The 12510-nt window shown below is 45.4% G+C and overlaps 1 protein-coding gene across 1 annotated transcript in view; it reads right to left on the bottom strand.

Moving 5' to 3' along the window:
* SLC12A8 (solute carrier family 12 member 8) overlaps window positions 1-12510 on the bottom strand; it is a 128263-nt gene that overhangs the window by 95170 nt on the left and 20583 nt on the right. Inside the window, exons 2-4 of the mRNA XM_021934140.2 lie at window positions 11329-11475; window positions 8188-8379; window positions 2588-2819 (exon numbers count right to left, since the gene is read on the bottom strand). Of these exons, the coding sequence (XP_021789832.2) occupies window positions 2588-2819; window positions 8188-8379; window positions 11329-11475 (571 nt within the window). The remainder of the gene's footprint in view (window positions 1-2587; window positions 2820-8187; window positions 8380-11328; window positions 11476-12510) is intronic.

Below are 12510 nucleotides of genomic sequence, written 5' to 3' on the forward strand. Positions count from 1 at the left end.
CAAAATCATGCCACTGTACTCCAGCCTGGGTGACAGAGCAAGACCCTGTCTCAAAACAAAACAAAACAACTCAATGATAGGAAAGAAAAAAAAAAAAAACACCAGTTTTTTAAAAGGGCAAAAGATCTTGACAAACACTTCACCAAAGGTAATATACAGATGGCAAACAAGCATAAAAAACACGCTCAATATCATATGTCATTAGGGAATTGCAAATTAAAACAATGATGCGCTATTACTGGGCATCTACTAGAATTACTGAAAAACAAAAACAAACAAAAAAAACTGATAATACCAAATGCTGATGATGATGTGGAGCAACAGGAACTCTCATTCATTGTTAGTGGGAATGCAAAATGGTACAGCCACTTTAGAAGACAGTTTGGCAGTTTCTTGCAAACATAGTCTTACCATATGCTCCAACAATGATGCATCTAGGTATTTATCTAAATGAATTAAAAATGTATCCTCACAAAAACCTGAACATGGATGTTTATATCAGTTTTATTCATAATTGCCAAAAACTGGAGGTAACCAAGATGTCCTTCAGTGGGTGAATGGATAAACTGTGCTACATCCAGTTTCTTTTTATTCAGCAATAAAAGAAAATGAGTTATCAAGCCAGAAAAAGACATGGAGGAATCTTAAGTGCATATTACTAGTGAAAGAAGCCAAACTGAAAATGCTACATACTGTATGGTTCCAACTATACAACATTCTGGAAAAGGCAAAACTATGGAAACAGTAAAAAGATCAGTGGTTGCCAGAAGTTGGGAAGCATTAAGAGGCAAGGCACAGGGAATTTTTAAGGCGGTGAAACTCATCTGTATGATGCTGTAATGTTGCATACATAACATTGTACATTGTCAAAATCCATAGACTGTGTAACGATGAATGAACCCTAAACTATTAGCAATAACATATCAATATTGGTTCATCACTTCCCGTCAATGTACCACATTAATACAAGATATTAATAATAGGGGAAACTGTGGTGGGGGAGGGAGAAAAGGGGTATGTGGGAACTTTTGTACTATTTGCTTAATTTTCCATAAACCTAAAACTGCTCTAAAAGTAAATCTATTAATTAAAAAAATATAGTAACATTGGTCAATGGAAGGAAAAGTAGAAATAAAATAATTTAGCCACATAGAATCTCAACAGAAAGATAGTCACTCTTAGGCATAGTTCCTTCCAGTCTTTTTTTCAAATGTCTATGTATATGTCCTCATTTTTTAAGAGTTGAAATCACTCTGCTAAATTCATTCTGAAGGTTTATAGTTTGGTTTCAGTTTGGATTTTTAACCACAAAGAAAATATCCCATATGAAACATCAGTGATACCAAAAACAGATTCTTGAGGGGCCAGTTGCTATGGGAATGACTGAAAATAAATTTCATTTCACACTACACTCTACTAATGTATTGACCAGAAGGAAGGAAAAATATTTGGAGTAACTTAGAAGAGCAGCCAAGAAAACTTCTAATCAAGAAGAAGGAAAATACATCAGGCTAGTGTGAGGTTTCAAAGAAGCCAGTAGTATCGCCTTGCAATTTAACTAATTAAGCTCTTCCAGCAACTGTGTCACTGGAGGGGGAAGTACCAGGAATCAGGGACCCTGAGTGGACTCTGTCTTTCCTTCACTGACAGTCTGATGGGCCAAAGGCCAGCAATCTCCCTCCATATATGGGCCATCTCTGCAGGGTGGTACACGGCCAGGAAAAAAAAAAAAATCACCGTTTCCTTCCTGGAGATGCGTCAAATATTTAGCAAGCTGCAAGGCCTGGGCTCCAGGTGATCAGCATGGACATCACATTGGCCCCGAGCAAAGAGTGGGCCCCAGGGTTAACCCTTTAGGTGCCGGATCATTGGGCTGTCTGAAGGTTCCTGGGGAGGGACTAGGATGCCAGAGGGTAGGGGATACTCAGGGAGTTCAGAGGAGTGACAATTTTCCAACAGAAGATTTTAACATGCTCAGAAGTACTAAGGCCAGATGAGTGGATGCCAACCAAATGCTGACCTTCCCACAACCAACGTTTTTCTAAAAGACAGGATTGTGTAGAGGCACATCGGGGTGGCCTCCAAAGGGAAAAGCAGAGTTGCTGTCACAGAAAGTCACCGTGCCATTGTGCAAAAACAGGCCCCGCTTCTCACCTCGGGGAACAGCTTTAGCATCAAACAGATCTCGCTAAATAATATATATATATTTTTATTTAGTAGAGACAGGGTTTCACCACGTTGGTCAGGCTGGTCTCAAACTCCTGACTTCAGGTGATCCACCTGCCTCGGCCTCCCAAAGTGCTGGGATTACAGGCGTGAGCCACCGTGCCTGGCCTGGTTTTTTTAATAGCAAGAAAATAAAAGGACACATAGAAAATGTGCTAGGCGACGTCTGTGTGAAGAGGAGCTTCCAACCTCATGAAGCTGCTCTAAGACACACCCGCTCACCTGATCCAGGAACAGCCCACAGCAATTGTAGGTAAAGCCTATGGGGTTAGGGGGAGATGGGGTTGGCAAATTCACCCTACAAACATCTATAAAGCAGTGAAGATCTATAAGGCCACATACTGGACTCCGAAAGGCTTACCTGGGTCCAGGTGGGTGAAAGAACCCACCACAAAGTCCAGTGTGGACACGGCCAGCAGGAAGAGCAACAGCAGCTGGAGGCGGATTATCCATTTGACACCCGCGAGGTTAATGCCCAGCAAGGCCAGAAGCACCGCAACAGAAATTCCTCGCACAGCCCAGATATTCCTGAGGTCCAGCAAATCCGAGATGGATTCAGCAAAGCCGGTGATGTACATGGCACCTGCAACACACTGACACGCGATTCCGGGTAGAAGAGTCAGCAGGACAGAAAGGCATGGGCCCACAGGCAGAACCACTCAGCGCTGAGAACCCTGCACCCCCATCGGATGCGCTCACTGGCACCGAGGCTCAGCGTCTGGGACCAGCACAGGGTTAAAGCAGCCCTTCCCACCTGTGAACTTGCCTCAGGCCCCATTTCTGCTTGTCTACATCTCAACTAAAGAATGAAGGAGGAACCCAAGCGGAGAGCCGGCTGTCAGTGGTAACAAAGATGAAAAGACTATGGGAGGAAGAAGATGGGACACTGGGCCAAAGAGGCCTCCAGATTTCTCGGTCCGAGTTATTCAAGTACTAAATATAGAACAAGAACACACAGGAGGTCCCATCTACAGAGCCTTAAAAGGGCACTGCAGTAAACCAAATTTTTCTTCATTTCTCTGTAGGTCAGTATTATTTTTAAAATTATCTAAAACTTAGCAATAGAAAAAAAAAGTGAGTGGCACATCTTTTTCAATGTCATATGTGACAAAGGCTACCCAAGGACTATCTAGGTGAATGTACTTCATTGTACTTGCTATTTGCTGTTGATTAAATGCATTATATGCCCCAGATTTAATAAAGTTACATGTTACCTTATTGATATTTTCCAGTACAGATGCAAATAACTTCTGTCCAGTGGAACATATAACCCAAAAGATAAGGATTTGATGTCCTGTAAGACATTAGCTGGTTTTCTATCTAACCCATCAATCTTATCCTAACATTTATTTATTCAACTGCCTAACTATGAATTTACAAATCTGACCTCTATCCACCCAGCATCCTTCACAACTGCTCTTTAACATCTTATTGGCTCCTCTATTAATTCATAAATAAAATCCCTGGTCCAGGTGAGGCTTCCTATGAATATTTGTTATATAATCTTTTTAAAAAAATAAAAATGAAATGAAATCCTTGGCATATGTTTTTCTTATATTTGCCTGAGTGTCATGATTTTATCTTTTAGGAAATATTTGAAAGATCATTTCAAATTAAACTGTTTAAAATAACATCAGTCTCACTTTTCCTAATTCCTCAGCCTCAGCCTCCTTCTCTCCTCGGGTTTGTCCTTCACTGCCCCCAGGGCCAGCTGGTCACTCTTATCACTGTAGCCCTGCCCTTGCCATTCTCTGGGAACAAATTCTATTAGGGCCTCATGCATTCAAGTCCCTCCTTTTCCATGAATTCCTCAACCTCCTTTTCTGAATAAATAGTAAGCAAACTGCTAGGGCCATACAATTAATTATCTGGTTCCATATTCTATTATCATGTCATGCACATAAGTTTGTCTGCTTACCCCACCACCAAGAATGCAAATACCTTAAAAAATTGTTTATGCTGATTGTACCTCTTCAAGTACTTGCATTTGCTAAGTATGTTGCAAGCATTCGATAAATATTTTGTGATATGCTGATCATATAAAAGGTGCTCTGGGAAGCAGGCTCCATGAGTTCCAGCACTTTCATGTAAAGGCAAGAGAGTAATACAACTTCTGGATTTGAGAGGAGCTTGTGAACAAAGCCCCATTCTTCAGTGAGATCAGCTCACTTTGCAACTAGGCACATGTCCTGTTTGTCAGCATCCCCCAAATTTACACACAGCTTACCAGTTATTCCAGCATCCCATAATGACAAACATTTCTATCCATATTAGGGTGAGGTGGAAAGCCCAAGAAATGTGAAGGAATTACAATCATTTCTGAGAGAGAGAGAAAGAGAAAGAGAGAGAGAGAGACTAATGTTTTCCTGCATTCATCTCAGAACTCAAACTTCCTCTTTACTAAACACCAAGAGTGTGATGTGTGATAGTGAGGTTATTTCATCAGTATTTGGCCAGGTCAACAGGACTCTTCATGGTCAAAATTATCTGAGCAAAAGAAAGAAAAGAAATGACAAAAATGTAGCAATGAATACCATTAATATGGGCACCATTTTCCCAGGTACCTGATGTCTCTGACATGCAGAGGATGATGCCATGGGACCATTTGCATCTGAAGCTTCCAAATTGATTTTTTTTTCCTAGCAGTAGAACAATTTGCTCATGCAAAGTGAGCCAAGCTGTTAATGCTGCCTTTTGTTCCCAGTAACTCCAGTGGATCTCATCTTTCTGGTTTGTATCTAAAATTGCTTTTTAGTCCAAAGATGCCAGCAACAGGGGATGGGGCAGGGTAGGGGGCAGGGGAAGCTCCTCAGGAGGCTTGTAAGGGCATGGTGGTTAGGAGCATGAACTGCGAAGCCAAAATATCTAAGGCCAAATCCTAGCTGACTTGGGAAAGCGTTTTAACCTCTCCATGAAACACAGATAATGATAGTAACCTTCAGAAGGTTACTGTAAGAACTAAATGAGATGATTTATGTAAAGTCCTAGAACAATATCTGACTGATAGAGTTGTAGAAACAATAGCTACCACCTGTAATCCCAGCACTTTGGGAGACCAAGGTGAGCAGATCACCTAAGGCCAGAAGTTTGAGACTAGCCTGGGCAATGTGGTGAAACTCCATCTCTACTAAAACTAAAAATAAGCCGGGCGCAGTGGTGCGCACCTGTAGTCCCAGCTACTTGGGAGGCTGAGGCAGGAAAATCACTTGAACCCAGGAGACAGAGGTTGCAGAAAGCCGAGATCACGCCACTGCACTCCAGCCTGGGCAGAAAATAATAATAATAATAATAGCTACCATCATTATCATTATGACTTTGTTATTATTCACAGCTGAAGAAGAGGAAGCAGCAGCTAGCTGTGAATATCATAAGATACTTTGTTGATGCTAAATAGATGATGGCACCATCACTGGAAATTTGCAATATAAGTTGTAAATAAGGATGCTTGAAACCAAAGAGACTTACTTTAAGGAAAGCAATAACAGCCCAAAATTAAACCATCTTCTCAAAATGAGTCTGGGGGTAGAAATGAATGAGGGACCAGAAAAACAATAGAGAAAATCAGCAAACCAATAATTAGTTCTTGGTAGACACACCTGTATCCAGACTGATCAAGAAAAAAGAAACAGACGATTATTTAAAGTAGGAATGAAAGGGGAGACATTACCACCAACCTTACAAAAATAAAAAGGATTATAAGAAAATCCGTAGACAATTAATATGCCAGTGCATTAGATAACCTACATGAAGCGAACAAATTCATGGCCAGGTGTGGTGGCTTATGCCTGTAATCCCAGCACTTTGGGAGGTTGAGGCGGGCGGATTACCTCAGATCGGGAGTTCAAGACCAGCCTGACCAACATGGAGAAACCCCGTCTCTACTGAAAATACAAAATTAGCTGGGCATGGTGGCGCATGCCTGTAATCCCAGCTACTCGGGAGGCTGAGGCAGGAGAATTGCTTGAACCCGGGAGGCAGAGATTGTGGTGAGCTGAGATCACACCATTGCACTCCAGCCTGGGAGGCAAGAGCAAAACTCTGTCTCAAAAAAACAAAACAAAAAAACTCCCAGATTAAAAAAAGAAGAAGAAAGAAAAGAAATAGACAAAATCCTAGAAAGATACAAACTATCAAAACTGAATCAAGAAGAAGTAGAAAATCAGAATATGCCTATATAAGTAGAGATTCCATTAGTAACCAAAAAAGTTTCTATCAAAAAAAAACCCAGGACCAGATGGCTTCATGGCAAAATTCTACCATATGTTTAAAGAATTAACACCAACCCTTCACAAACTCCTCCAAAAAAATAGAGAAGGAGGCAACACCTTCCAACTCACTCTGTGAGGCCAGAATTAGCCTGACACCAAAACCAGACAAAGAATCACAAGGAAACTACAGACCAGTATCCCTCATGAATATATACACGAAAATCCTCCACAAAATGTTAACAAACCAAATTCGGCAATTTATAAAAAGGATTACACAGTAACCACACCCTGATCAGGGACTCCCGGCCTGCGTCAGCTAAAAGCACAGGCACTCCAGAGACAGTGACCAGGGGGACTCTAATGTTTGGGACCAAGGCCCAAGTGGAAAGGCGGCAAAACAGCTGGGATGCTGGTGCAATGATGTCTCAGGCTGTGGCTGCCAGTGCTTAGAAAACATCTTATTTGTGAACATCTTTTTTCCAAATCAGCCCACATAAGGAGGACTCTTAGCAGCCCAGCTCCCTCTCTTTGTCCAGGGGTGTTCACGCCGGTGTCCACCCATGGCATCTGCTTCTAGAGGCTCACTTGGTGTCTGCACCGAGAGGGGGAAAGCAGGACTTTGCCTACCTTGCAGCCTGGTTGGCTATAAAATAGCAGAGAAGTAAAAAAATATATATATACACACACACACACACACACACACACACACCCAAATCCCCAGGGTAATAAAGTAAACTGACCATTTATTACTCCCCTTTCCAACTACTATACTTAAAGAACTTTCTGCAGTCAAGGCAAGTGCTTTTTAAGAGTGCAGAGGCCATCCATTTGCCTTCCCTGCACTGTCCTAGACACACACGCACCCCCACCACCCACACATGCACACACGTGGCTCTGTGCCGTTCGAGAATCAGATGTATTTATGCTGAAGCACCCTGCTCCTGCTGCCTAAAAATAAAAGAAACAAAACCGATGCTTTCTCTGGGGAGATTCTTGCACACTCTTACTTAGACAAATTCTTCTCTTTAAACTGTTTTTTCAACCACCCACCACCATTTGCACTCTCATAAAAGCCGTTTTCAATCCAAGAAATGCTGACAAAGAACTACTTCTTAATGTCTGTACTTTGTTCCCTCAGCATTAAGTCACCATGCCTGTGTTTTAGCTAAAAAAGCCTTAGGATTTCCCCCACTCGCTTGTTTTCGGAGTGCCTTCGTCCATTCTGATGAAGCAGGCTCCTCATTAACATTCTTCCTCTCAGACCGGGCGTCCACACAAGGGGCTGCCGGCCTCCCTGTAAAGGCCACCCAAGCTATCAAATGCTGTCGGGGAGCTCCAGCTCATTTGAGAAGTGCCTGCTTCTAGCAAAGCCCTTTGGCACAGGCAAAATACCTGCTTTCAGTAAAAAAGCACCCCAGGGCCCAGGCCACCTGGCTGCCACCCGGGCTTCAGCCACTGTCATACATGCTGGTCCCCAGATTGAACAGCGAGAATGTGCTGGCCAGGCCCTGCCCCGCGGTCACATCAGGCATCCCAGAGGCGGGAGTGGCAGAGGGAAAGGAGTGCTGGACTAACGGATCAGGCCCCAGATGGTGACTTGGCTCTCTGCTGAGTTCCCCTCAGAGCCCCAGCCTGCTCGTCTGTCACATGGGGCAATCGTCCCCACCCTCGCCTCTCACCAGGTCAAGTGAGGAAATGGACAAGAAAGCGGCAGAGGGCCAGGCAGGGGAAGTGTCCCGGGCGCGGGTCTCACCTGGCCAAACACATAGAGCAGCCCGATGGTGCCTCCCGTCTGCCCACCCAGGACCGAGGAGATCATGGAGTAGACACCACCACTGCCGATGCTGCTGCGCTCCCCGACACCAATGCCAGACAGCACCGTGACGAAGGCCACCAGGACGACGAAGGACACCAGGAACATGCCCAGGAGCACTCCCGTGTTTCCCTGCAGCAGAATAGCAAGGAGCGAGACTAGGTTAGGCGAGAAGGCCCCGCCAGCTCCCTGCTGGGAGCACTGACCACCTCCCCTCCTCCCACAGCATTGAAATGGGGCCGGGGGTGGGGGCACAGAGTCAGGACAACTAAAAAGGACAAAGCAAGCACCACAAGAGCCAAGGCCAGGAAGCAGTTCTAACTGAAGGGAAGTGTCCTGGCTGCAAATTCTTCAATGACTCTCGCACTCTACTCGCACTGCAGAGTACAGTCAGAGCTGCCGATGCCCCCACAAGGTGCCTCCTAATCTCGCTTTGTGCCTAACATGCAGTGGCAAGTTCTCTCCCCACTCCCACCCTTCCCTATGCTGACTCCCTGCCTGGAAGCGCTCTCCTGCTCATTCTCTATCTTTGTCAGGTTAACTGCAGCATATCCTTTAGGCCTGTGTTTAGGATTTCTCACCAGGAAGCTGGCCCCGTAACCCTTTCTCTGGGCTCCTCCAGTGCCGGGGCTTAGTGCTTTTCACAGGACTTGCCAAACTGAGTCTGTTTCCAAGCCGGTTTTGACGTCTAGGCTGTGAGCTCCAGGCGAGGATGGCATGGTTTAGATGTTTGGATTTGGATCCCCTCCAAATCTCAGGTCAAAATGTGATCCCACTGTTGGAGGTGGGGCCTGGTGGGAGGTGTTTGGGTCATGGGGGTGGACCCCTTGTGAACGGCTTGGTGTCCTCCCACAGTAATGGGGGAGTTCTCACTCTGTTCGTTCGCAGGAGAGCTGGTTGTTTAAAAGAGGCTGGCACCTCTCTTGCCTTCTGTCTGGCTATGTGGCACGCCTGCTCCCTCATCACCTTCCCCCATGAGTGAAAGGCCTCACCAGATGCAGATGCTGGTGCCATGCTTCTTGTACAGTCTGCAGAACTGTGAGCTAAATAAACCTCTTTTCTTTATAAATTAGCCTCAGGTATTCCTTTATAGCAATGCAACATGGACTAATACGGAGCAGGATCATGTTTTCTTCCCCTTCATATTCTCAGTGCTTAGCATAACCTCCACAAAATAGGTGTTCATTAAATGCTTGTTGAGCGAATAAACAAACACATGCACGCCTGGAGATGAACACATGTAGATAGACACATTTCAGTGTGAAAAGCAAGAGTTCCTGAGAGGAAATGGACACAGCACATCTAAGAAGGAGCTGTAATGTCACATATTTTGCAATAGGAAGCAAGGAAGACTCCTGATAGTCAAGACTCCACGTGTTGCAGGTGCTGGAGAGAGAACTAGGAGTGAGCAGAGCCAGTTCAAGAGCTGGGTGACCTAACATGAGCTGGAAAATTGCCCTGGAAGTCAGTTGTACTCTGTTCCAGTGTTCATAATATAATGCTCAGGGGCTCCACTGCTGATCTGAGACCCACCCTGGCTGTGGTTAAGGCTGAACCCTGAGCTGAGGATCTGAGTGTGGCATAGAATGAGAGCTTAGGAAGATCTGACCTTGCCCAGACTTCTTATGGGGGCTAAGAATCCTGTACATCCCACTATAAAGGAGTTTATATCTCCCGAAATTTGCCCATGTAATGGTTAATTTTATATGTCAACTTGGCTAGACTATGGCAACTAACTGTTTAGTCAAACACTAGTCTCAATGTTGCTGTAAAAGTGATTTTCAGATGTGATTAATATTTACTATCAGTTGACCTTAATTAAGTAAAGGAGATTACCCTCCATAGTATGGGTGGGCCTTATCTAATCAGTTGAAGGCCTTACAAGCAAAGACTGGTTTCCTAAAGAAGAATGAATTCTGCCTCCAGGCTGCAACACAGAAGTTCTTCCTGCATTTCCAGCCTTCAGACTCAAGACTGCAGCATCAATCCTTACCTGCTAATATATACCTGATATACTTACATCTCCTGCTGGCATTGGCCTGTTTCTCTGGAGAATCCTGACTAGTAGATTCAACACCTTGAATGGCCTCCTCTCTTTCGCCCATCTAGTCCAGCTCACCCTTCAAAGCCTGGCTCAACCACATCTCCTCCAGGAAGCCTTCCTGGACACCTCAGTGACTGCAGCACTCATAGCCTGTTCCACCCCAAGGGACTTAATGCTGTTTTGAGAACTCTCCTAATGTGATATCTACCCATCATGGTTGTTAGCTCATGAGGCGGGGCGGGGAGGAGAAGAGGGGATGAGGCCCCAGGCCATGTCTTGTCTTTTGTAATCCCATTGGCACTAAGGAGTGCTTGGCCCACAGCAGGTGCTCAGCCATGTTTAGATGGTGACTGGCTTGCCTTTTGTTCTGCACACCTGTGTGGTCTACTGAAGTCCCACTGCATGAGATGGCACTGTGTGTGGGACTGAGAACACCTGCTTCAGGCACACATCTGCTTGGAAGGTCCTAGGATGCTTTTGCATAAGACTTAAAGAAGAGGCCTTTTGTTCCTTCTACAGAGGGAGATGAACTGACCCCCAGGATCTCACACAGCAGAGTGCGTCCTAGGCGATCCATCCCTAGAGGTAGGCGGCCCACACCTATGACCAAGCATCCTCATGCACAGTCTTACCCACAGGGTTGCGGTACAGTGGGGGAAGGCAACCATGTGGGCGGGCCCAAGATGAAGTGAAGAATACCAGGAAAACTACAGAGGGCCACAAGCTGGAGGCAAAATTGCCATCAATGATCTCTCCGACCCATCTGGAGTCCTGCCCATGATGACCCCTGACTTCTGTGCTCCTATTCCACAGTTAAATCTACAGCGTGAGGTTTCCATCGCAACCTCAGAAGCCTATGTTCATAGGATGCTCATTTAACAAGCAATGCTAGCTATTCACTGTGCTTGCTTCTGTTTCATGTTTCAGGAGTATCTGTGCTTCAGGAATCTGTGGCCTGCACTGTAGAATGCCAAGAGGGGCAGAGCTTTCCTGTCTCAGGCCCGTGAGAGGCCCCAGGCCACTAGCTCAGCACTCACCACCAGCCAGCCTGTCCTCAGGAAGAGCACAACCCCAAAGATGTTGATCATGCAGGATGTGAACACACCATCCCAGGTCCCAAACAGCACAGGCTCCCACACGAACAGCTGGCTCTTCCACCAGGGCTGGGGCTGGGCCAGGGCCTCCTGCAAACAGAACACACAGAAATCAGCTGAGGGGAGGGCCAGGGATAGCATGGGGAGGGAGTGAGAGTGGAACAGGAGGAGGGAGGTCGGAGAACTCAGCTTAAAAACAATCCTGTCTTATTGTGCCAGGGCAAGTGTGTGTGTATACACACATGCACACACACACACACACACACACATATCCTGAAGCATACCTCTACAAAAGGGTCACTGTTCTCTCATAACAACAGTGATTCCCGTACCCACATGTAGCAGAGACTCATTGTTCACAAACCTAGTCCTTTCCCTCTAGTCATCATTCAAGTAGCCAGGGAGTCAGGTAGACTCCCAGCCCCTTTGCGGGAGGTGGGGCTGTGGCTGTGTGACTGAGTTCCAGCCCATGGAATGCGGGCAGAAGCACTAGATGATGCTTCTAAGTGAGTGTAAGATTCTGGGTTTCACCTCCTGGGGCTCATGGTCATGAGCCCTCTTCATCCTCCAGTCCTAGCAGGGACAGCAGCTTCCGGCAGTTACTAACCTATGGCCAACCTTACTGGGTGCTCTTTGCTCCTTCAGCCCTTCTAACACCTCTGCAATCAGCCCTGTCGATGAGATTCCCTGTTTAAAATGACTGGAGTTATTTCTGTTTTCCTGACTGAGCACTGATACCAGTGATCTCTGCTGATACCCCAGGATTCTACAGCATTATTGGACAATTGTTTGGAATCAGAGGCGAATAACACATCAACAGATTCCTTGCTCGTTTTTCCAATTCACAAATAACAAAGGCACTTATAAACACTCAAATGGAAACCCTTTACTAAAAAAACCATAACTTTGTGGACATACTAAAATGATCTTAAACAAAACCAGTAGCAACTCACACTGTGAACGCTCTTATGTAGATCTGGCAATTAATCTAAACTCAGGCATGAACAGAGTCTTCCAGTGACAGCAAACGACTACAGGAGTGATTACTGTTCTCAGCTGGGTTGGGTGGGTGGGGAGAGGGAGGCATCCAAAGCTAGGAGTCACCATGTGCAATGATTCTGGACC

Source organism: Papio anubis, chromosome 2 (assembly GCF_008728515.1).
Source record: "Papio anubis isolate 15944 chromosome 2, Panubis1.0, whole genome shotgun sequence".
Taxonomy (NCBI): Eukaryota; Metazoa; Chordata; class Mammalia; order Primates; family Cercopithecidae; genus Papio; species Papio anubis.